Source organism: Pyxicephalus adspersus, chromosome 8 (assembly GCF_032062135.1).
Source record: "Pyxicephalus adspersus chromosome 8, UCB_Pads_2.0, whole genome shotgun sequence".
In the NCBI taxonomy this organism is placed as follows: Eukaryota; Metazoa; Chordata; class Amphibia; order Anura; family Pyxicephalidae; genus Pyxicephalus; species Pyxicephalus adspersus.
Genome location: NC_092865.1, coordinates 25,628,623 through 25,654,356, shown reverse-complemented (window position 1 = coordinate 25,654,356; position 25,734 = coordinate 25,628,623). Strand labels below are relative to the sequence as shown.

Sequence of the window (25,734 nt, the reverse complement as noted above, 5' to 3'; positions counted from 1 at the left end):
TTTCATGATGGTATTACACATTTAATGTAATCTATATATATAATTATTGTATGTAAATTTAATCTAAGGTCACTCTAACACCGTTCATCATTATAATAGAATGAATTATGTTTACCCAACGATGATATTTAATTCTGAGGGGACAATCTATGGCTTTCCTTATTTTAGGTCTGTATATCTGCAATCTGTATAAATAACTTTCCATGTGCTGGGGATATATTTATAAATCCTGCTCCTCGGAAAAAAAATCCCAGCCAACCTTTTTACACTCACAGTGGTTTATGACTATATGATCACTGTCAGCTATACCTTGGATCAGCGGAGATTCCAGGGGTGGCACAAAGCTACGTACATATAATGTTGCTGATTGTGGGATATTTTCAGACTAGCTGGTTGTGCGAGGCGGCATTGGGGGATCTATTGATGGTTATGGTCAGATTAGACAATGACTGGATTGTATACAGGAGTTAGGCCTGATGTTCCCTGGATGAATTGTCCAATGCTCAAGTATTTCAATGTTGTGTTTTTTTCTAAGCCAAATTATCTCCACCAGAGGTGTTGCCAAGGTCTCTGTTCTTTTATTCTATGTATATAAACATTTAAATTTGATTGCCTAGAGCAGTGTTTCTCCAGGGGTTTCTAGTAGTTCCTTGAACAATAAGCAATTTATGACAAACTATGAACATTTATGGTTTTGGCTATTTGTGGATGACATTCTTCCCATTGATCACCACTAATGTACTGTGAGTTGGGAATATAGTAATTTTAGTAGGGATTTCTTAAGACCTGGAAGTTATATCAAGGGTCTCCTCATGTTGAAAAGGTTGAGAAACACTGTTCTAGAGTATGCATTTTTTATAATGATTTTTCAGAAGCTGAATTCCAGTGTAACATCAAGCACACTCTATTGCCGTCAATCTATTCACACTTCTAGCCAATGCTGGGCTCTAGAATCTTGGTGACAGTTACCATAGCAGACTTTCTCTAATGACAAAACAAAATGTATCTTTCCTAATCTATATTCTAATAATCATTCTTTAAAATATGCTTAAAATGTTGCCTATTTAGAAAATCTTATTAATTGTTAGGCCTGCTTTTTTTTTTACTTCCTTCTATTAATGATATGTGGTTCTGATTATTTTCTCTTTATCTACAGCATTGAGGATTAGAATGGCCAAGCTGGGAAAAAAAGTCATATAAGACTTGTTAAATACAGATTCTTAGCACATGGATGATGAAGAAGATCATCAGAAGTTTTGTGTATTCTAGTTTTACTTGGACTTTCTTGCTCCTTCCACAGACAACCCATCCATGGTGCTCCAGAGGATTCACAATAGCCAGAAAGTCACTGGTGTTCATCTCTTACCCATCAGTTTTCTGTCTAATGCTATGCAAGTTTATGTGTTTTTATATAGGCGTATATTATTTTGTTTTTAACATGGGAGCCGATTTCTTATGTAACTACGAAGATACGTGCCGTCAGTGTCATTTGTTATTGTATTTACTTTGTAGTCATGTACACAGCAGCAGATCCTGGCAAGACCTGTTTCAGCTTTCCACATATTCACAGGCTTGATCTTACATCATGAAAGAATGCTGGCAAATTAAATATCAAACTTGCATCATAATTATATCAATTAAGACTTATGTAATTGCTGGTGAGTTTTCCTTTTCAGTGTCTGTTCAGGGTTGGGGAAGCTGAGTACTGCACTGCCAGTGGTAATGGGTTCATCTCTCCTGGAAGATTGTGCGTTCCGTACAGTTTGAGGTTCTGCATAAGAATATATATATATATATATGGATATGATGTTCAGGCATTGAAGGTTGGAAGGGCTCCTAAATGATTTGGATATACATGTTTATTATACAGTAGTAATATATACCGGCATAGACACTGGACAGATTGCATTGCATAATCAGATGCTGTACTCTGTCTAATTTATTTCTGAATGGGTTTTGACAGGTCATGGAAACATTTTATTCCATTCATTGGTTATTGGCAGTAAAACAACTCCATGACAACAGGGATTTTAAAAAGTCCATAGGCTTTCTACAATATTTTGGAATACAGATTTCAATAATTGTTATTGCTCAAATTAGCCAAAAAGTGATAAAGAAAAAAGCAAATAAAGTAATGCTACAAGTAGTAAAAAAAAGGATTGATCCATTTCTTGCAGTCCAATTATTACCACCATAAGCATATTTTTGCGCACAATTGGCACATTAGAGGTTGTTTGGGTTCCTATCAATATAAAAAAAGGTCCCATATAACTTGATGTCCCAGTGGTCACACATAAATACACCTTGATATGAGGTTACTTTGAATTCTATTTGTCCATAACTAATTGCTACCCTTTGTATAGAGGAACTGGAGACTTGCCAATGTCAAACTTGGTTAGCATAGGTAGTTTTCTTTTCACAAAAGTAAATTAGCTATATATATTCAAGTAGAAAAAAAGACATGACCCAACCTGCTTGCCTAAAATTGGCTTTAAAAGCAGTTCTCATACCTACTGGCTGTTCCGCCTTTCTAATGACAAAGATCTCGAGTGGGGATGAAGTCAGTTTTTGTTGGTTGTCATAGCCACAGGAAGACATAATGATATTATATATTAGCTCACTCCAGTCACTTTGGTAACAAAAAGGAAGACATCATCGGCTGTACTGGTGACTAATAAATGTGTAGGTTTGCTAAATGGGCAGATTGTAGGTGAAAATAGTTTTAGTTTGTATCTTGAAACACAGTCATTCCATTTTCTCCCATTAGACAAGGAGAGATCAATGTATGGTGTAAAATCTTTGGATGAACCCATCACTAAGGCTCGGTTATTCCATATTCTCTATAAAGTTGCATTGCAAGCAGGATTGTTCCTCCAGACAAGATTCATTATTACCATTCCTCTTATTTAACTATTACTGACTATTATTGGCAGTTGCAGAAGCTGTCACAATCTACTTAGCAATTCAACACATTTCCTTTCTTTTATTGGATAAGGATTGTTCTGCTTTTGTGCTTTAGCATATGTATGAAATAGTTTAGTGTTAATGATTCTAATTTTTTCCTATGCATTATACTGGGCCCCTATGTGGCATCCAAGGTTGGACTACAAAACAATAAATCCTTATTGCTACAAAATAAATACACACTGACAATCATAATTTCTGCTTCAAGATAAATAACTGCATGGTAGGACAAACCTACCACTAGGGAAAGGAATTCAAATGGACCCTTAATATATAAATAAAACCAAAATGTTTATTTTAGAAATAGGAGAGGGACATACTACCGTACTTATTATACTCACTTGTTTTTTTCTCTCTCTTTATTGTAAGGGAGCTTCTCTCTTAGTTATTATCGGTACAGGGGAACCCGTTCGACACTTTGTGACTTTGAATTGTACAGTAAAACATGAGACAAGAGATTCCTGTAATGTTTATCCAGGCAGTTTCCTATTACTGGTGTGCCATGATCACCATCACATTGGATAACAAAATTAGCAAATGAAGCTGGAAATTTTGACACAAGCACCATATCACTCCCTTTAGAGAACGATCTGCAGGAACACAGATCTGTCGTTAACTGACTGCAATTTTTTTCTCCACAGCAACTAAAATAATATAGAGACCAACTATGTAGTTGCTCTTTTTATTGAGTTTATATGTATAAAATGATTAGTAAATTTTGTCCCACCTCAAGTCCTTATTTGAGGTAATTTATCCACAACCTTGGGAAAAAAAAATACCCTGCACACAGTAGAAACTAGATCCACTAGAGCAGTGATTTTCAACTAGTGTGCCATGAGAGATCTTCAGGTGTACCATGGGAAATATCCAATTACCATTGTCGCATGACTGTGCTTTAGTGACTGGCAGAGTAATGTAATACTCTTCCATGTCAGTGGGTGGCAGTAGGTAGCCTAATTGCTTTGTTTTTTCCTGGAGACAAGAGAATGAGCTACAGTGTTTCATTTTGTAACATTTTTGACTTGTGGTGTGCCACAGGATGTTTTCAATGTAAAAAATGTGCCGAATTAGCTACAGTGTCATTTTGTAACATTTTTGATTTGTGGTGTGCTGCAGGATTTTTTAAAATGTAAAAAATGTGCTGTGGTTTAAAAAAGGTTGAAAAACACTGCACGAGAAGACTTGTTAGTAAAAGTGTGAAATCTGATGACCTAAGTAGGGGTGCCAGGTTTTCTAGGGAAAACAATACCAGTCTAATGATCTCCTTTGCATTGGTCCCATGTTAATTAGACAAGCAGTAATCTCACCTCATAGTTCATATTGGTAATTCCTAGATACAATTTAAGTGTATATAAACCCTACCAATACACTTTATTTGCTCCCTTTTCACCTGTTAAAAATATGATTGAAAGAGTTTTGTTATATCTGATCGATAAGTATAAATACCGGATGACCATGCCAGAAAACTTTTGATCTAATGATATCCTGCTTTCTGTTCTTGCTGACGGTCCATTAACATTATTCCTCGCTGTGTTGGTGAAAACATTTGCCCTCATCTGCCATCCCTGCGACTGCCAAAAAAAATAAAGAGTGGGGAGATTTCTTAAGAAAGCAAAGGATTCTTTGCTGTTGGTAACCAGTTTAATCAGAATCGGCAAGTCTGTTGTGAAGGTGAACAGAGGAAGGCATTCTCATTAACCTGTGGTTGTCTAGGGTGATTCACACCAATGGTATTTCTGCCTGCCATTTACATTAACAGCATAGTAGCAGTGGTTCATGGATTTACCAGCAGCAGTAAATCAGTTGCTGTATAAACAGGCGGCTCACAAAATGTAAGCACTCCTATTCATCAGAAAGGGGGCTGAAGCTGCTGGCAGGATACCCAGGTATAGAAAAAAAATATGGATCTGAGCAAGCGACCTACCTCTCCCACAAAGGAGGGATTTAGAATTCGAACCAGATCCTCCTCTGTTTTTGTAGATTCTGTGAAAAGCAGAAAAAGTGAAGTTTAATAATAATAAGCTACTAATGTAGAAACATCATTTGCTAACTACATATCAGAAAACAATTAATTTGAATGCCAAGTGTAACTAAAGCAATGATCGTGGCAGAGGTAGTGAAGGTTTATATATAAATATATTCTTACTTCCCAAAGAATGCAAAGCCCTTCAAGACAGCATGGGCAACATGATAACTTTTAGTTAAACATCCCAGTCACTTTTCACTAGACATTGATGAAGCAGCAGCAACACACTAATGACTCCTATTTCTGCTCTCCGCATGCATTAAGTGTTGCTGTACAAGTAATTTACACTGAATTGAAATCAAGTCCAAGCCAAGTGTTTTATGCCACTGCTGCAACTCCTCAAAACAAGTGACAGATTGTCATGGGACCTCAGATTTCAAATTACCTCTCTTTGGGACACTTTTAGGGTTCGGAGTTAACAGAGATCTTTTAAAATGTGCTTTTTTTTTTTCTACTGTGCAGCCTGGGGAAAAGACAGCCACCAAGAAAGCTTACCTCTGCGCAGGTGGCAGAAGCTGTGCAGCTCCAGCAAGATGTCTATACAGACATGCCATAGTACAAAGCCAACCATTGTGTAGGTGTCCCAAGGATCTGGGAGATCCAGTGCTTGTAAGTCCATACCCAGGAAGATTGCAGCCACTAAAATAGAGTAAGCATTACATTTTATGGGCGGGGGGGAAAAAAAAAAAAAAATTAAACCACACATACAAAATAGCTGTATTGAGTCCAATACATAAAAATCTTCTATATATATTTTATATATAAAAATTATATATGCTACTGTACAGCTAAATATTATATTTAAAATATATATATTTTGGACATATTTCAGTGAGTTATGTCTACAATTATAGCCTACAATGTAAAATAAATAACCATGCAAAAAAACATATTTTGTGTGGAAATACAGAAAGAATGAGAACGCTAGGGGGGTTAATGTACCTTTGCAGAACAGCTAGCTGACAGACCTGAAGATGGTCACCTTCGAATTTGGTCAACCGTGCGTGTCAATGAACTCTGACCTCTTAAGCTGATCTCAGTTTGTCCATCAACACAAATCCAAAACCCTGAACTTAGATCCTTAGTGTGACAGTTATGAGATGTGAACTTTAAACTCCCCAGCTAAAACAATGATAAATACCTGGTCCGCTGGCTTCCTTCATGATCCCTGTGTCTTCTCACATCCTCTGGCCGGCGTCCTCTGCATCTGATGAGTCATCCGGGAGTTCCCGGTGACGTTGGCGCATGTGGCCGTTGAGTTGGGGGAGCGGTGGGAAAATCAAATTATTTTGTATTGCATTCAATACAAAATACCTGTATTGAAAGCAATACAGTGGATTTATATGTCTAAAAGCAGTACATTGTCTTTCATTAAAATTTTTTTTACAGTATAATATAATAGCATAATATTTATTTAATTTATTATTTTGACATGATTTTGTGTTTCAAACTTAAAGTATGTACTCATACTATTATATTATACTGTAAAATACATATTCATGAAAAACAATGTACTGCTTTTAGACATATAAATCCAGACAAAAAAAGAACCGCCCAGGAGGTTAAATAATAAATAAAAACAATGACATACCTGCTATAATTCTGGCAACTGTACCACCTCCCCAGTGTGTCCAGTTAAAAAGAGGCCTCCTATAACAAATAAGATATTTAGTAAAACCACAAACACAAATTAATGATTGCAATGACTTCAGTATTAAAAAAAATAAAATTATTTGTTGCAGCAGATTCCATACCTGGGACTATTAGGTGGAGGTCTGAAGATTGCCATCACAGGCTGGAGAATTGCCAGAGCCATAACAACACAACCCAGATATGGATGATAGCCTGCCCGCTGACGAAAAACAACATTAGTTAGCATATATTTAATTTGCAAAGATTTTTACTATACAGCAGTAAAAAGGGGGTAAACTAGCCTTAATTCCACCCACAGCAGAACTTTCAAAGCAGACACACCCCTGTCACGTCCCAATTATTTTATTTAATTAAACACCATAGCCTAGTTTTTATCAATGAGGCAGTGCGCAGTGAAGAGCAGTGCAACAGTGGTAAAACAGACTGGATATTTGATATTAAATTTAACTGTACACATAAACTAGAATAAAAACTGTGCTATGATAAAGAGTACATTTCCTCTTACATTGCTCCATTTACCACGGTATAAGAAAGGGAGTACAAAAGCCACGGCTGTTAGCACCACTGTGGTCACCATAAGAATACGATGTACCTATTAAAAGAGAAGACAACAGTAGGACTCTCACAAATAACATCCAAGTGTATTAATAGAGCAAGTTACATAACGAGGAAAAACTGGACTGGTTTTAACTGCTACACTGAACATATATCAAACATTGAACTTGTTAACTAACAAACAATCTAATTCACAATCTGCAAGCTAGTTTCAGGGAAATTATTCAATTGTTCAGCATCATCATTACAAAGTCACAGCTACAAAATATGCATCTAGTGGTGTATAGTCAACCTGGTTTCTGCCTGAACTACATTGTTGTGTTGTATACAGGACCTGGTATTTGACACAGATGATTTAAACCAAAAGAGAACAAAGAGTTTGCATCTTTTGGCATTATAGTTTATGCAAACCTGTCAATAGCATAACTAAGTATTGTGAGAAGAGTACATTAAAGGGTGACTAATGATTTTGTGAAAATTATTAGAAATGTCTAAGTTTGTAATTTTTGCAAAGAAGGTTTATAGCACACAGTTATATCAAAAGTAATCCCTGTCCTTGCAATCCTGCGCTGTTTTCTAAGGCAAATACATAGCTAATCGTCTGTATTTTCATAAACTCAAAAGCCTTCACTGGTGCTGTTCCTCACCTGGAACCAGATTTTCTCCCCACACAGTGTTGATGATGGCCAGACAGGTTTGAAGAAGCGGGCAACAAGAACACCAATGCTAACCGTGGTCATCCAGGCCATGAACATTATGGCACCTAATAAAAGAACAAAAAAAAAAAGATCAATCAAAAAAAATTGCCACACAGTGAATGTACTGTTACCTTGTAGTATATCTGCATTTTTTTTTAATTTTAGATAAACTATGGAAAGGTTAACCCATCTATTAGTTTTTGTCCTTAGCTCTTTGTGTCCCAACTAGGAAGATTTACCCCCCATTTATCCTTATGACCAATGTACAAAAATAGGGGAAACATTTTACAGTTGTCCCCAAGACAAAAGTAGAGATATGCCTTCAAATAATGCCAGCTGTTCCAGTGACAACTGTCTAAAATGTTAATTCTACACAGATGCAGAGATATTTTTCACTTCCTGATAAATATCTAGGACAGAAAGCAGGAGAAAGATCTGGGAAACAGGCCACCTATAATGGGGTTTTAAACCTTTCATACCTAAAGCCAAAACAAACAAAACTATTGGCTTTACAAACATTGTAAGTAGTACTGAGAATTGTTATATACAACTTTGACAGTGGATAAGCTTAATTGTCCAGTTTCACATATCCTTCATTTTAAGCACAAATATTACAAGCATATATCACATGTCTACTCCATTTCATGTTTGTGTAAAAGCATGGAGAAAGTAGAATATAGCAATAGAATGAAATTGCTCCAGTAATCATTTATACAGTGTCCTTCATTTCCCTAAAACCCATGTAAATCAAACCAAACACCAACCTAGTCCATATATGTATAAAACAAAGTTCACCCAGTGTTTGAAAAAGGTCAGGAAAAACCTCTTAGATTCTTTTACAACAAAGTGCTCCCCACCACAACAGTGACGCGCTCAGAATTTGAACAAAACCTCACCTTCTTAACCAACTCCCCACTGCAGAAAGACAAGTCACTGGAAGGTCATCTCCCTTTTTAAGACTGCATTAGTTAGGCATATAAAATTCTATATAATCAGTCAATATCCACCTATATCCAGATTCCACATAGACTTTCATTTGTCAGTATATATAACATTTCCAGATAGGAAACAGATATATTGGAGTTGCTAACTAACTATTAGAGGTAATCTGCGACTCCACAGCTGTATGGTAGTGATTGGGGGGGGGGGGGGGGAAGATTAGACAAGAATCTGGCTCAGGCTTAGACTTTACATTAAAGTAAAGTAAAGAGGGGACAAATCCACAGTATATATTATTTTTTTCCTGGATACATTGCAAAAAAGTGTTGAATTTGTAATAAATTGAAAACCTTTACCACTTACATTAAACAAAAAACCTGAAACAATCACACTTATGTGATAATTTTATTCAGAAAATTTGTAAAAATTTTAAGGACTCTAGCTATGGATATGTAAATTATAAAAATGTGACTTTATGAAGAAGTCTAGGAAAGAGCATTTTCTTCCAATTTTTCACAAATTCGTCCCTCAAAAAACCTAGAAAATAAAAATATCAGTATCCAAATGTGCTACCAATGAAAAATCCAATCTGTCCAGGAAAAATGATTAGTTACAGTCATTCAGATTAAAGATTCAAAAAGCATCTTTTTTGTACTTTAAATTAAAAAGGAGAAGCATTTAAAATTACCATGAAATTTGATGAGTACCGGAGACCGCGATCCTCCAATGTCCTCAGGAGATCCACTAATATTGAGCATTTTACTGGATATGAGGGGTTGTCTATGATGTCTTCTGATGATTCCTAAAAAAAAATTCAGTTCAAGTAAGGTGAAAAAAAATATAGGGTTTCAATACTAACTATACGGAGCCATACCATTCTCAGCATCTCCATCAGCTAAGAATATGTAGTAACTTGCATCCAGGGGAAACCTCTCTGAGGATGACGGGAACTGGATGTCACGGCGGAACGAACACTGCAGGACTCCATCTGTTATACTCCATGCAATATCTTGCAGAACATCCTGTGGCCAAAACATTAACAATAATGGTCACTATAGTATGGATGGGCAAAGCATTTTACATGATGGCAAATCATACATCATACCTCCATTAAATTGAAAAATTGGAAGAATGGATCATAAAGCATTCAGCAAGTTATACTAGGTGGTCCCACTCTAGTGCTCAGACCAGAGTTCTCAGACTTTTCTTTAATAGAGCAGTAAATTGGCCAAACAGGGCTTTTGCTACCCACAGATATGGCAATCAACAGCTGTACTGGGAAATGATTATCAATACACACAGGTATCTTAAACTAAAATGACTGAAAGGTATAGAGGATATTTTTATCTAGCATTAAAGCAACATCTAGTATGTATGTTAAACAAAGGAATTAAAATAGTATATAACTTTTTTGTAAAATATTTTTAAAAACGTACTATTTTTTCCCTTTTCACAATCCTATGAAGAGCCTGAGAAAATTGTAAAGGGTTTAATAACAGTCTAAGGTACACTTGGGCAATGTTTCCTACAGCTACTAATGAAGCTGCAAACAAGTAATAGTTTAGAGAAAGGAATATAAAAAACAAACAAAAAAAAAACAAAAAAAAACACATGCATCTTAAAACCAGAAACCCTCCACTACCGGTGATGTAGGCTCTGGGTAAGTCCGTCCTGTAGCGTACGCCGGGTGTACATCAACTGTTTGGCCATCAATCACACACAAGTAGTAGTCATCATTACCCTTCAAAAGCAGAAAGGCAAAAAGATTAGAAGCAAGTACCAAATACTTATGTATAAAGGAACATGGGATGAGAGCTCATATTTTATAACAATATATTCTAACCAAAATAGCTTACAATACAACCAGCTAATTTTCCATGAGATGTGGTTAAGCAGATAACAGACATAGCTGCATATGGAACAAATTAGCCAGAAGACCTCATGTGAATCATTGGCCTTCTTGTGATTTGCACATTTAAAAATTTTGTGTATATCCAATGATTCTTCAGGTTAGACAAACAAAAGTCTGTATAGTGCCAAGTTATTCACCTGTGCTTTATCACAGGAACGTTTCCAACCTACTTTATCTGCTAAAAAATGAACCTCCTTAAAAATAGACCAAGGAAACAATAAGCAACTATCATTTTGCAGTGATAATAAAAACCTAATATTACTGAATGTATAATTTTAACTTGCTTTTTTTATTAAGTAAAATCGACGCATGATGCCATCTATACTTACATTAAAATCAGGTGAAAATGAGAATGACAAAACCTAAGGAACATTTTGGATCTCTCTTTCAACAGTCGGAAAACTGCTTACCATGGAATGGTTACTATTTTAGGGAAAAAACACAGACTTGCTTTTGGACTTAGTACTAACCATCCACTGGTCATGTGACAAGGCAAATGCCACATAACCATTTCCTGGTCCACTCAATTCAATCTGCATGGAGTTTGATTTCTTCTGAAAGGACAGGAAAAAGCACTGGGCATCCCGCTCTGGGTCACAAGAAGTTGGATTCCTGATACAAAATTTACTTCTGCCACATCCGATTGAGCTGAACTAAATATACAAATCACACAAATATTAGTCACTTATCTTATATTATTTGAGCGAACATGTAATTCTGTATTCAAATATTACAGAATAATGTAGGTTTACAACTTTAATAACATCAGGCCAGTCTCATTCTTTCAATAGTGAAAAACAGATATTGGTTGGGGTCAAATTTACTATATATTATTTTTTTTTAAACTAATGTTTTAGAACTTTTTATCCTTATAAATAAACATTTATTATAACAACAAATAATATAATAACAAAGGACTCCCCAAACACTATGTGTTAACTATAGAGACGGCGCAGTGGAAGCTTCCTTTCAGACTACTCCATTAAGGTCCATACATTGATAAAAATGTACTAAATTACTACACATCTCCTTAACAGAATAAAAAGAAATGAACTTTAGGAGAAACATAAGTCCTCTGAAAAATGGAAGCTGAATGGCTATCATGCTGATCCTCTGCTTTTTTGAGGCAAACATAAGAAGGAGCATGCAGATCAGATACAAGTGCAAACATTTTGACTTGCCCTTTATTTGCCAACTTACATTATTAAAGGTGTAAGCTCACAAAACATGTTAGCATTTGAACTCCTAACTTTCCACATAGAGATCAATGACTAACACAGTATAAGACTACTAATATTCAAATGTAGCCTGAGAATGTTGATCGGTTATACTAAGCAACACCTACCCGCTGTTTGAGGATTGACTTGGCTGGCACCATCGGTAACGCAGCAGTATTTGGAATCTGTATACCAGGTGGAGGAGTAGTTTGAGAGACAACTGGTCCTGGAATTTTGACCCAGTAAACTGAGTATTTTGCTACAATAGTGACTCTAGAGAAAAGGGAGACAATCAGATGTGTAATATGTAAATTTGACATTTGTTTTTTTTTATTAATATTATTATTATCCTGAAATACATAATCAGCTATAGCCTTTCATCTTACAATAAAACACTATGAAGTGTACATCCCGTTTTACAGTAGCAGTCATTATTCAGCTTCTAAGCATACAGCATTTTGAGTTTAAATACTTTTCTTGGTGTAGGTGTTTTTGTGCTATAAAAACATGGAATAGTGAATACATGTAATGTGGATGTACAGGTGAATTTGTGTAAACGGTCTAGTCTGTGTCCTTCCCACACTCCTTTGAGTGGGAGTGGCCAGATAGTAAACAATTTGAGGCAGTTATACCCCCATGGGTCATGGAAAAAAGAATGGAGCTGGTAATATACAAAATATATTATCCAAATCATTATTGCATGGTATTTACAGCATAATGTAACAAGGATGTTTGGCCAAAGTGAGCTATCAATGGTAATGTAACAATTTGATTGGTTAAGATCGATGTGTAATTGTTAGCTACAGATACTATAGAACTGAGTGTTGACATTTTCTGGATATGAATAGAAATCTCAGCATTCTCCCTGCCGGACATCCCAGTCAGCCGATTTTGAGCATGCACAAAAGAAGCAGCCCCCCCCAAGAAAAAAGAGTTTTATGTAAAGTAAATTTTAGTTTAGGTTTACGGTGTTAACCCCCCCCCCTCCCAAACACCAACATTCTGCTTTTACAGACATGTGATCATTTAAAAGCTTAATAACACTGTGCTTGTTGCAGCATTTGTAACTCATGATATTTAGCAGATATTACTATTTATTTTAAAGCTTGCTTTGAAGTAAATGTTTACATACAGGAACTGGACATGCTGTGGAGCATTGCTAGGGGCAATCCAATAGACTTCCACCAATGACTTCTTCCTCTTGTTTGTATGGCTTACTGCAGAATCCTAAAAAGAATCGCAGGTTATAAAAAGGTTGCAGCTTTACTGCTGACATTACCTGTTGACAGCTCCAATACACACACTATGTCAGCAATAACTACCACTATATCCTTCTCCCTAGTGTTAGGGACGTTTTACAGAACTTAGGACACCTGAACACAGGATGATGGAAGCAAGGTAGAGAAACTGGACGTGCCCCCATTAGCCGTCATACGTATTAAAGTTAAAGACTTTTTTCTAACCACTACAGGCCTGGCAGAGAACCTAAACGTTGCCAGTCCTTGCTGAATTATAGTTACCACAGGTCACTTGTAAAGCCTGGTTATAGGTTCTTCACTGTGAAAGTGAGAAAAGAGAAGTTCCAACATTATTTGTATTTCTCATTGTGACTACAAAGAGTAAAAATGTAGATGCTGGTTCCTCCGCTAAACTTTCCATCCTTTCACTAATTACTGAACAGTGATACATCCATCCAGATATAGGAAAGTCAAATTGTATGCAAGTCTTAACTTTTCCTTGGGACATTCTACCTTGGCCAGTATTCTGTCTCCCAAACCTTCCAGTTGGACTTAAAACATTATGGTGGTAATAGTAAACTTTAAGAAATTGCCTTCCAAATTATTAGCATCCCTTGCTTGGATAAAGAATCCTGTAAACTTTGGCCCGGACAGTGAAACTGAAATGTAAAGAAATGTTAAGTACAGTATACAACCTTAAATCATTTTTATCCTTTAGATAGCACTGGCTAATCCGTCACCAGATCACAAGTCATAGATTTGGAATTATTTACCTAGGCACAAAAAAATTCAATTTACAGATTTCAACTCAAATGCAAACACATCTAGACACAAGTAAGCGTGCCCTGAATATGAGACGTCAAACTCTGCAAGGTGCTGCAAACATGCATAGCCACACACACACACACACAGTCTCTTTCTCACCCAACAAGAATGTCAGCTTCTTTTTTGTTTGTAAAAATATTAGCACTAGAGCTGTGCGGTGCAGTTTTAAATTATCTCTGCTATATTGGTGGTGCCAAAAAGGGAGTTGGTCGGGGTTTTTGTAGATTATCAGATCTGCATTGGAGCCTCTGCTCTCAGAAATCTACATCATGATTGGAATTTTGGGGGAGACACAATTAGGCTAGTCTCATTATTATACTCTGCTGCCCCCATCTAAATTAGGTAGATTTCATCAAGCTTAAGACAAGGGTACATTTTGATCCCCAACCCCAAGAATTTAGAGCAACTTACATACAAGAGGTGATCTATTTTTAAACATTAAACACCATGTAATAATTCATTCGGTGCAAATCTATTCTATGCCTGCCAATCTTTGTAGGTTTAGGCTCATCCTAAATCTGCTTTAATGGCTGCCAAATAGTTGACATAATTGGAAAAGAGAGCCCACTCATTTGCTTTCCTCAATTTACTTGGGCAAATGTTGTGCCTGCTGGAAATTACAGGTGAATTACCATTGTCCCACCACTCTTCTGGGTTGGAAAGATCCTAGCCTATCCTTTCTTGGAAAGATCCTAACCAGATCAATTCTACTCCTCCGGTATACAGAATTAAATATGAACATGGGGCAGCAAAGCAGTTTGAAAAGAAATAAGGCATAATCCCTGCACTACTTGGGTGGTTACTGAAGAGTGGGGTCATAATACCGGGGATGCCACCTGCCTACAATTTCTTCAAACCCCCCCCCCCCCTCTTAAAAACATTTCTGGGTTGAACACTGAAGTGGTGCCTATAGAACTATCTACTAACTGTCCGAGATTTTTCCCCCCCAGACGTGTTTACACACACACGTTTTATTTTCCAGGAATATGTAAGTTCTTTCTCTTTTTCATATTGTCATTTGTTGCCAATTGTTGTATCCAAGTGTACTTTACCACATTGTTCCACATGCATTGCTACTATACTCTATGTTCCACCACATGATTGTATATATACCAAGTTCATTATTATTTTCTTCTTGTATTGATTGTTTGTATACTGACATTATGCATCTACTGTGAACCTTGATACTTCAAAGTACTGTGTTCATTCTCGCTAAACGTAACATCACCCTTGAAGAAGCCTAAGTTTGGCTTCTCAGAAGTCCATTGTCTAGTGCTCTTAAAGGACCTACACAGCAATGATCTGGATCTGTATTTCCAGTCATTGCAAAGCTTAATATTGCATTGCACAATACTTGTGATATGTATTATGAGAAATAATCATTATTAGAATCCATTTTTTGACACAAAAACTCTTCTCTTTGTTCTGTTTTTCTACTTATTAAAGCAGAACTAAACATCACAAATAAACTGCAAGAAAACATGTCTTGTATTGCAAGCAGGCAATTTAAACAGGCATAACTACCTTTCAGAAAGCACTATCCTGAAGGTCTCTGCACTCACCAATTACCAATCTGTCTTTATTGGTGTTTGGAGGAATTAAAATAGACTCTCATTCATTTTTATTTACTTACCAGAACACTTCTACTTCCCCTGGCTACACGCCACCTGTTAAGCAGGAAATCACTTCACCCAATGTTGGGTTATGAATTGAATAGTCCTGTTCTAGAGGGTTGTCTGGGTAGCAACACTTAGTGGGGTACAGTTGTATAAAATCTTACAGATATAAAAAGTTCCATTACTAGACACACACATATGGTATACGCATTACCTTTAATTTGATCCCCAGGTTTAAATGTTGTTTTATCCACAGTTATAGTATGAATGATCTCTGTTTGTGGGGAATGATCATGCAGAGGCACCATTGAACCACAGACTCGAGTTACTTTTCCATTGGGGTAGCCATTCACAGGTGCAGTAGTGTATGTGAGAAGACTAAGGACAAGGACAGCAACTGATGGAGTCATCTGTGCAAAGAAAAGACACAATTATTTTGGCCATTTTACTTTTGGGCTTGTAGCACAATGTCTAATAATAGTAATGAAAGCTTGGTAAATGGTTGCTAAAAAAAAGTCTACATGCATGAATGCTACGAAACAAAGGTTTACATTCAGAGATAGGTGGACCTCTAGGAGTACTTCTAACAAGTTCCACCACATCAAATGAAATGCTGTATACTAGTTAAATGGAATGTAAAAGAAATAGTAGGCTGAATCAATTATCTGTAATCACAGTTCAAAAGAACCTGTGCAATTTCTATAGGAACCCTGTTGGGAATGACTGTTATAGAGCATAGAGCGGTTCCAACTCCAGCCTCAGGCAAATACACAGCAAGTCACCTTTTAAGGCTTTCCTTTATATTGACCAACCAATTTTCTGTTATTCCTTATCATTGACTTAGCAACTACTACAGCTGAAATCCTGAAGCCAAGATAACAAGAGCTATCTGGATTGCTTCATTTTGGATTTCCTAAAAATGCCCTTATAGTTTGCCACGTATATAAGCAAAACCAATAGGTGACCCTCCATCTCACTGATCTCCATTGTGAATGCAATTAATTCACAGACACAGAATTTACGTTATTCATTTACATGTTGTTGTAGCACGGACATAATAGACAGATGTGTAAAAGACCATTTTCACTACTTTAAGTTAACGCCATAAAGTGGAATTAGACTCAGCTCTCCTTTGTTCCATTGCTGGCATTGCTGGTGCCTCTTCCTGGTTAAAGATCTTGGACCATCTTGATTGGTCAGGCTAGAATGCCATAACTTCCGCACAGGGCTTTATTTATCAACAGCTATACCAGGATTGTACAGAGCTATAAAAACACTCAGGTCAGTTTATTTTCTTTTATTTTTTTATTTTTTTTAGCATCACCCATTCCTTCTGCAATAATGAACTTAACCTGATCACAATTTTTTGTTCCACTTTAAGGAACACATTATCTAAGCAAACATTAGTTTAGTTATTATATTCCTTTGGTATATTTACTTTAGAAGGACGCTTGGTACAACCCGTCAGTGATTTTGAGGAATCACATTCGAGCACTCAAATGCACATCACGCTACCACTTGGCAACTCCTGGGTTGTATGTGGCCATCAGCACCATCTACTTGGACCTTTTGGTTCCCTTCACATGAGAGCTCGCTCAATAGCCAAGGGTGGTAATAATTTTGCATATGTGAAGTATGTAATTTTATATTCTTTATTTTTCCACATATTGCTATCTAACCAAGATTCGGACAATTAATGGCAAGGTATATTTATTACTATAGTTGAAATACTGGTCTTGCTATTCCTGAAGAAGCAGATTCTGCGAAACGCATTAAATTATACACACTATGCTACTCATTGGAAGTGAAGGTTAAAGTTTTATGAAGTCACAGCACGGACAGCTGTACCTAATTCGGTTGTCGTGTATGTAATGTCATGTACTTACTGTTCTCACACCGGCGCCACCACCGGGCACACACCAGTCCCACTGCACGACCAGCACCTCTCCCAGCCTCACTGACACCCTCACCCGGCGGTCAGGAAAGAACTCAAGGGAGGCGTGGTCTTATCAACCGTCCTATGCCATTGGTGCTTTCTGTGGTGGGCGTGCCTTCCTAGCCATTACTATAGAGACGTGCAGGGCGCGTGCGGTGTTGTGTATGTAATTGAGCAGTGTGATTGACCTGTGGAGGACTAAGAACCTGCACACTCACAGGGCGATTTACATTTAAAGTTTATGCACAAAACTCTTTTTACACTTGCAACCTGACAAGTCTGCACTGCAGAGAATAATGTGTTTTTTATTCCAAAGGAATGTACCTTTTTCATGCTTTGCTCTCAGCATTGCTGTGCAACCGGTCTGACTAGTATAAGCCCTGTATGGGAGGAATCAGAAGGTGACCATGCCCAGTAACTAATGTTCCGCTTCTGTAGCATCAGGTGGGGCATTGTTAGAAGGGGCCAGGCAACACCCCCCCTCCCCCTACAATGAGCACTTTTACCCATACCTCTGGGGAACTGAACTAAAACACTGAGCTGAGTAGCATTGGGCGCCAGGTTACCACTGCACCTGCCAGGACTGAATGAACCCCTGTGCAAGCTGGGTGACACAGAAGTTAAGGATTGAAAACATATGCGAACAAACAGCACATGACTTAAGAAATCCATTCCATGTTTGCTGGATCACCCAGCTTCACTGATAAAAGTATATCCTCTCCAGCTTTGCAAAGTTTTTAATCTCTATATTGTACAGCAGTGGTCCCCGACCTTTTGGAGCTCACCACCCACTACATCCACAGACTCCGGACCACGCATGCGCAGGGAGCCGTTTGGCACTCAAAGGGGAAGACACTTCCCCCCCCTAAAGTGACATCATGATGCCAGAACCCACCCACTCTCCTATCGCAGGTCTGAGCCTGTGTCCAGAGACATGAATAGGGTAGTTCGGATCTCCCGCCCCTTTCTTTGACCTTTCCCACACCCACAAATTTTCTTGCACCCACTTAAAACTTTATACCCATAAAACTTTTCCCACACTTCACCCACCACTATTGCCTACCAGCCATTACTCTATCACTCCAGTTTACTCCACCAGGCTGCAGGCCTAGGAAAGGTAAAGTCCTCTTCAACCACATAAATTTAATGTTTAAACACACACTGGCCCTTAGCCTCCCAGCACCGCCTCAGGGGCCACACCATAATACCATTTAAATAAGCACCATACCATTGGGTTGCCCTTCCCAAATGAGCAACAGGACTCTTACCCTCCTAAACCCCAACCGCCTCCACAACCTAGCCAATACAAAAGGGGAGGGTGGGTGGTCATTTTCCTTTCCACAAAAAACTGTCCCTTACTTCCGACGGACCCTCCTACTTAAACCCTTCTATTCTCCTCCCCTATACTTCCGATCCGATCTCTAACTAATCCCACCTCTATCTCACATTAACCCTTACTGAGCCTGCAGGGGGCTGCCCTCCCACCCTGTCATGTCAGACCTCCACTTAGTCCCTTGCTGCGGGCCTCCCTCAACCCGCCCAATGAGTCTGTGATGCATACGGGAAACATGGTCTGCGGCATTGGCCAGTGCAGCCCCACAAGCAGAGTCCTTCTCCTGACCCTGCTGGGGGGTGCACTGGCCAGAGCCGCGGACCACCACTGGTCTCCGTGTTCTCACGGCCCAGCTGTCAGACGGCCTCGGCCCACTAAGACCCTGTTGTACAGCAATGTGCTGTGTTTGGTGGCGCAGCATACATAGCAAGCTGCCAGGAACAATGTAACTCTAGTGCATACATCATCTGTGGCCATCCAATGGCTGAAAGGGATCTTCGTTGAGCCAAAGGTCCATCATGAAGATGCAGTGAGGATGGCGACGTTCTAGAACACAGCAATGACAGGATCCCAGACTTATCATCAATGCATTGCACTTGCAAATGTCTGTGCCATAATAAACTAGTAAGTTATGCATACTTGTTGCTTATGGCAGATGCTCACCACCCACAATGAATACAATTTGTGTGGGGAAAATGTCAAAAAAGGTGATATATTTTAGAAATATTTATTGGACATTATTTATCTGGTCAACATTAAGCCACCGTGATACTAAGCAACTGTTACACAAACACTGATACAATCTGATTGTCTCTGGTGTTCCAACTCACGACTAGCAGCAGACTTTTCTCGGCTCTAGACAATGGTATCTCAGAGCTTAAACTACTAGGAAATCATACACTTGTCTGCTCCAGTAAATGAAGCTCAGTCTTTGGCCCTCCTGCTGTAAGCGCTTCTCAAAAACAAATGTTGACATGTATGGACACATCTGCATGAAAGGTGATCCTCCTTTCCTCAAATAACATGCATGCCTGTATGTGGCATAGACTGATGAGTATTTACATGGATGAAGGAGAAACTTGTGTTGGACTAACAGCAAACACCATCCCTTTGATCAGTTTAGTTGAGAGCCTCCTGTTTCCCAGATAGCAGCATCATTCTAGGCCTCCATGGTGCTGATAAGAGCTCCTGGCTTACATGTGTACTGTTAGATAAGGGGCGCTGGTGTTACAGAGATATCAGCTGTACACAGTTCTGATCTGGCCCGCTCATGTTCTTGTGCATGTGCTAGTCATAAGCTTAGTGTAATTATTTACTTATTGACATCATGGGATTCTGTATTTTCAATAAAGAGGAAAAGATGACTTTGCAACAATAGACATAGAATACTCCAGGCAAAATACATACTTTAGTTAAAAGACAAGTGCACTTGTCCTTGTAGAGATGCATAATTACCTGGTAAAAACTACGGACGAGCGAGTTTTTAAAACTTGATCTTGCGGTGAATTCGGCCATTCTCGCTTACCTAATTTGAAGCAAGATTGGCCAGTGTAAATTCACAGATCAAAATCGAATTTAAAAAAAAAAATGTTTTTTCTTTTTCATAAGTGTGCGATCCACAGCACTAGAGGTTAATTAACTAATTCATTAAAATTAATTAATTTCGCGAAACCATCTGAAGTTCGAGGAAATTTTCCCAGGAATGCCAGAGGCATTCTCGCTTATCCCTATTAACTACCGCTGCTGTTCTTATGTCCAGGATTACAAAGTTTTACAGTACCGGCAATGCCATCTATTAAAGCACTAAAAGCTTACATAGGGCCCTCAGTTTCACTTTGATCCCATCATTGTATCAGAATGGAAACTTGGAACCAAAGTAAAAATCTCTGTCTGAACCAGTCCTTAGTGTACATGGGTTTGTGCTTTTTGATTTCAAAGGTGGAACTAAATGTAAAGAATAAAAAATTGCAACCAGACAGGTCATTTATTGCAAAGGGGACATGCATGTCTCTTCCACTATAAAATAAACATACCTGTCTGATGGCAATATTGTTTTTATTATATTCATCTGTCGTGCTGTTGCACTCCTTCTCGGGGTATTGGGTCATCTTGGTTGGCCAGGCCAGGACGAAGTAACAGTGAGTTTACTTGGTCTGGCCAGTTTCAGAAGATATGCAGCTCAGTACATAAAAATATTGTCAATAGGCAGGTAAGTATGTTTTATTTATAAGCCCCGTACAGACATCAGATAGATGTCAGATGATTGTTGCTGGCAACAACCTCTTGTGACTGTTTCCAGTGACACATGAACAAATGAGTGCTGTACACACAGTGCTATTCTGTTCCATGGAGAGAGAGGACAAGCTGCTGTTGGGGGACCACTGTACACAGGTCAGATATTCACCCCAGACAAGTATAAACGTTCGTCCCCTCCTGTGCTACTTCCCCCACATTTTAGATTGTAAGCTCTTCTGGGCAGGGTCCTCCCTTCCTCCTGTGTCACTGTCTGTATCTGTCTGTCATTTGCAACCCCTATTTAATGTACAGCGATACTTAATATGTTGTCGCTATATAAATACTGTTTAATAATAATAATAAAAAAGTGACAATCATCTAACCTGTGTACGTATCTTTATATGTTGAGAAACATTTTAACAGATCTTAAATACAGTGCTTTTATTTTTAATTTGATCCTGTGTAGAAGTGTTGCATTTCTGTACCTACAGCATGTCCTGCTATGTTTTTCAACCAACATTATTACAACTGATAATCAGATTGCATGCATTTCTTCACTGATCCAATACACAGTTAAGGTGTCCTCAGAGGGAATGCTAAGGTTTTTTATATTTACACACATGTATACAAATCTCTGGAGAGGATTTTGCATCTGATTTATTCAGCATAGACAAATAGCTCTGACTAATCACACCACTCTCTATGCTACAAGCAGCAATCCCACACTTTCCATACCCTATGGAACAAAGGTCTCAAGTCTGTGGAGTTTAAGAAATACAATATGACAGCATGTATTTAGCATTTCTCTTCAGATGTTTCTTGCAGTTGTAAAAGCACATCAACGATTGCAGCTTCAGACTCAGAGATAAAAAAAAAAAGCAGCTATTGTGCTAAAGGAAAAGCAAAGTATCAAATGCGACAACATAGAATAATTAGAATAACAACCAAAACAACAGCCCCTCCAAGAAAAAAAGACAATAGGTAAAAGCAAGTTAAGCAACACCCTTAGTTATGCTCAAATTTAAGCGCACAGGCGATAGAAATTTGCTTGCAATTAGCACTTGCACAGTCTGTCAAAAGTGGCTGTTTGTTTTTTTTTCCAATTGGACATTCCATAATTATTTATTGATATGATCCTTTAGATTTGTACACCAGTAAACAGATATTTAATTAAATAAAAAAACAAAATAAAGTTGAGGAGGATATAATGTTAAAAGTATTTTCTATATGTGTGTGTGGATATGTATGTGTGTGTATATTTCTTTTATTTTATTCTAATAACTATAGTAATTACAATTATATATAAAATTATTGAAGTGTGTGTGTGTGTATAAATAAATATATATATATATATATATATATATATATATAAGCAAACAAGAATGTGTGTGTGTGCTTGTGACTTTTGTGGGAAAATCTAGTCCAAGGCTTTGCGCATGGACAGTCGCATGATTTACCCGCAGGTGACTCCTCCGATCAGGCATCATAAGCGCTTAGATAGGCGTCTATGTAGAGGAGCTGAACTCGGATAACTCTTGCCCAACAGGAAAGAAATAAGTCATTTTAAAATGCTTTTTTCTTAGCACATATAGATGTTTTAAACATTTGAACAGCACAAACATTTTCTATTGGGCTAAGGGTAATATGTGTGCCATTAGAAAGAATGATTTTTTAGGGGAACAGTGAGTTGCTCTCCAGTGTGAAACTGCCCATCCCTACATTTTTATTTTCACAAAACTACCAAATGATTTTTTTATTATTTGTGAAGTCAAGAGAATGATGTCATTCAGAAGATTATGCAACTGGTAACATATTGGCAATGGCAATATATAGGGGTGAAGCAACCCTCCCCCATCACTTCTTACCTTGCCCAGAACAGTAAGAGAATGGCTACAGAGAAAGATCCTGATGGTCCAGCTAGCAAGGTGGCAATACTACGAGATAAGGTAATTGTCTCTAAACAATTATTTGTGTACAGTTACTTTACAGCAATTTTCAGCTAAATTATGGTTCTGCTACTTTAAAAGAACACTCAAAACCCATTTTTTTCAAACTTGCCTACCTGTCTTCTGTCTTTTGAAACCCTGACCATTTCCCACCATTACATATCTCCCCTCCTATTGTATGTTATTTCCCCCATCTCCTAGATTGTAAGCTCTTCGGGGCAGAGTCCTCTCCTCCTCCTGTGTCCCTGTCTGTATCTGTCTGTCATTTGCAACCACTATTTAATGTACAGCGCTGCGTAATATGTTGGTGCTATAAAAATCCTGCTCATTAATAATAATAATAATAATAATAATAATAATTTTGTGGCCATACTTATATTCTTGCATTTCTGAAGCCCTACTAGACACAGAAAGCTGTAGATCACAAGTTAACTAGTAATTGGTTATATTGGATATTTTGGCTCTTAGGCAGTGCTGGAGGTGTCTGGCTGTTGCATGCCCGCCACCATTATGTTCAGACTGGTTTCGGGATTTCAGTGCAGTAACGTTTCCTCACACCAGTGAACCCCTGCCTCAGGGGAGATACTACATGTAGCATCTACCTGGCACAGCTCAATAGAGAATTAATGGGAGTGACAATGAGTGATTCAGTACTGCTTACTACCACTCGCCATCAAACCTAAAAAAGCTGGTTCTTTATGAACCAGGGCTGCAGTGTGTGCCATTGGCAAGCTGCCAGACATCAGGAGTCTCATGGAATTTCTTGCTCCTGCCACAGGTCCAAACCTCAGCATGCACACTTGGGCAGTCCAAGGGCAAAAATTTGTGAAAAAAATCAAGTGTCAAAAAAACCTTCTCAGGTAATTGGAGAAAGCCAAGCATATGTAAGCGCCTTCCTTTGGAAACAGATATAGTGTAACAATTATAATAGACAATGTGTTGTAATGTAATATTAAACAGTGAGTCATTCCACATTAACCTGAGATATGTCAAAAATTGCATAGATTCCTTAAACATAATTATAAAACATGAGCTTGATAATCTGGAACAGATCTTTATGTAACTAGCATGATAAATGTCTTCAAGTGTTCTTTAATTACCCATAAAGCAGGCATGGAAAGTATGCTGATAAACAATTACCAAGAAATGTCCGAAAGTCAATTTCAACATAACAACATTGTTTTTTCTTTGACACAAAAGTCATTAGATACATCCAACAACAGAACAAGTAAGGTAGATATCAATGGATTGTCTGAAACTGTTACAAATTTTTTGAACAACTAAGGTTCAATTATTGTCACTGGAACGATCTTTGCCTATTCATTCCAGCAACAAACGACTGAAAGGGGAACCAACAAGTGCTGTACATACTGTGCTGTTCTGCTCTATGGAGAGGGGAGGTCGAGAACAAGAAAGCGGCACCCTGCAGCGTACTCCTCCGTTCACTTCTACGGTGATCAGGACAGATCCATAAACGAGGTCAGAAGACCAATGTACACATGTACATTCTCACTGGCAGCTCGTATCTAGTGGGAATCATCTGACGTGTTTACATAGCCCAAGTTGTCCACGGAGTGATGACTGTTGTCAATGGGCTGTTGTTTGCTTTAAGCATGCTTTACATTCTAATATAAGTTTAGGAGAAGCAGGTCAGTTGCAGGTCAGAAAAAGTCAACTGCAGGTCATATTAACCTATCGATTAATTTTGAATGAATCTCAGAAACTTCATTAATTGACAGTATTGACACAAACTGAAAGTGCATCACACAAACCTAAAAAGACAGTGGCCTAGAGGTGGTATCTGATTGCAGCAGTGTACATCATGCAGACTGAGCCCTGCATTAAATATCATGAGAGTAGCAGACATGTAAAATTCCATCAATACACATCTTCAGAAATATTTCATGTCATAATTCTGACATGAAGGTTGGCACTACACTTTTGCAATTCCCTGTGAAGGTTGGGAAGATTAAGAAGTTAGTGTGATTTACATATTTTGCATCTCTCCACTTGTCACCTTTAACAGAGAAACCTCAAGGTATACATGCTAAGAAGAAACCGACATGGTCTCCAGCCGGATATTCCAGCACTTGGAGTGACAGATAATCGTAGCACTCTAAAGGAAAGCCAGCTGACCTCCCATCTTCTGCAACTTTTACTAAACACATCAAAATAATTGGTGAGACTGGATGGCTCTCCTTGCCTCCATTTCTTCATTTTCCTTGAAGCCAGCATTTTGCCTGAATATAAAGTTGGACTCTTATATATACAACTAAAAAAAAACATCTTTATTCTCAATTTTTTATACTAATGGCTCTATATATAAAATAGGGAAGCAAACATTCCCTCCAAGGATTCTTTCAGGTCCGTGTGTTTCAATGGCAGTAATTGATTCCAACCAGGGAATGACTGGGTGAATGTCAAATTCCCTATTTTATAATTAAAGTCCAAATAATTCAAAATATAATACAATTATCTTATCCAAACCTTAACATATAAATAATATATTTTCAAAAATCCAATTACATCTATGTTAAAAAAGTGCAAATAAACCAGTATGCTATATGTATAGCAACATACAACAACACTGATGGAGCCATTTCGGAGGGGAAGGGTTGGAACATTTGCCCAGTTTTTTTTT

General features: G+C 37.9%; 2 protein-coding genes across 2 annotated transcripts in view; one reads left to right on the top strand and one right to left on the bottom strand.

The window, feature by feature from the left end:
* Positions 1-2,156, top strand: part of PALMD (palmdelphin) — a 33,541-nt gene extending 31,385 nt beyond the window's left edge. The window contains exon 8 of the mRNA XM_072419829.1: positions 1,157-2,156. Coding sequence (XP_072275930.1) covers positions 1,157-1,200 — 44 coding nt within the window. The 3' untranslated portion in view covers positions 1,201-2,156. The remainder of the gene's footprint in view (positions 1-1,156) is intronic.
* A 2,657-nt stretch (positions 2,157-4,813) lies between these two features.
* LOC140337196 (putative ferric-chelate reductase 1) lies at positions 4,814-17,631 on the bottom strand. Its single transcript, XM_072420790.1, is given in 15 exon segments — positions 4,814-4,947; positions 5,486-5,629; positions 6,582-6,640; positions 6,745-6,842; positions 7,149-7,235; positions 7,846-7,961; positions 9,524-9,637; positions 9,710-9,857; positions 10,478-10,576; positions 11,218-11,400; positions 12,093-12,237; positions 13,097-13,225; positions 13,762-13,861; positions 15,858-16,053; positions 17,530-17,631. Coding segments are annotated over 14 exon segments (1,752 nt in total). The 5' UTR covers positions 17,530-17,631.
* Between the last annotated feature and the right edge of the window lie 8,103 nt (positions 17,632-25,734).